The 718-nt window shown below is 38.7% G+C and overlaps 1 protein-coding gene across 1 annotated transcript in view; it reads left to right on the top strand.

Annotated features, from left to right (window-relative positions):
- The first annotated feature begins 282 nt into the window (after positions 1-282).
- The window catches only part of LOC109918688 (synaptotagmin-A-like), a 5545-nt gene continuing 5109 nt past the window's right edge, over positions 283-718 (top strand). The window contains exon 1 of the mRNA XM_020518622.2: positions 283-412. Within this exon, the coding sequence (XP_020374211.1) occupies positions 302-412 (111 nt within the window). The 5' untranslated portion in view covers positions 283-301. The remainder of the gene's footprint in view (positions 413-718) is intronic.

The following is a 718-nucleotide window of genomic DNA, read 5'->3' as shown; positions in this document are numbered from 1 at the left end:
TACTGCAAATAATCTGGTTACTAATGTGGGAGTTAGCTTTGCATGAGTGAACTGCCCCGTTTCCTACATTACAGCAGCTGAGACATCCTGAGCCCATGAACATCAGAATATAAACAGAAACTGCACCTGATCAGTTTATCAGGAGAAATGAAAATGCAAATTCACACATCTGCAAAACATTTACTGGGAACAAATTTGCATTAAAAATGCCGATTCTGCTCTGAATTACAAAGAGATTCTTGGTCACATTTTATACTTATTTGTTATTACTTTCCTAGATCCCTATGTGAAGATTCATCTGATGCAGAATGGTAAAAGGCTGAAGAAAAAGAAGACAACAATCAAGAAAAATACCCTAAACCCATACTACAATGAGTCATTCAGCTTTGAAGTCCCATTTGAGCAAATACAGGTAACAGCAATTATTGCATCCCGCACTAAGCATCTCATTTTAAGCTGGATGTCAATTTATCAGAACAGTTCCAAGCATGAGAGATTGTAGTTACACTGAGATAGGAGAAGCTGAAATTGTTCTCCAGTCAAACAGGGAGTATTAGGGGAGATTAAATAGAGATGTTCAGAATGATGAAGGAGTTGAATGGAACAAATGTGTAGGAAATGTTTCTGCTGGGGGCCAGGATGAGTAACACCAATGCCAGATAATTGGAACAGAAACAGGGGGAGACTGAAGAGAAGGTATAGAGCTGGATGAACACAG

Source organism: Rhincodon typus, unplaced genomic scaffold (genome assembly GCF_021869965.1).
Source record: "Rhincodon typus isolate 14 unplaced genomic scaffold, sRhiTyp1.1 hic_rhity00006438, whole genome shotgun sequence".
Lineage (NCBI taxonomy): Eukaryota > Metazoa > Chordata > Chondrichthyes > Orectolobiformes > Rhincodontidae > Rhincodon > Rhincodon typus.
This window is presented reverse-complemented; position numbering and strand designations above follow the sequence as displayed.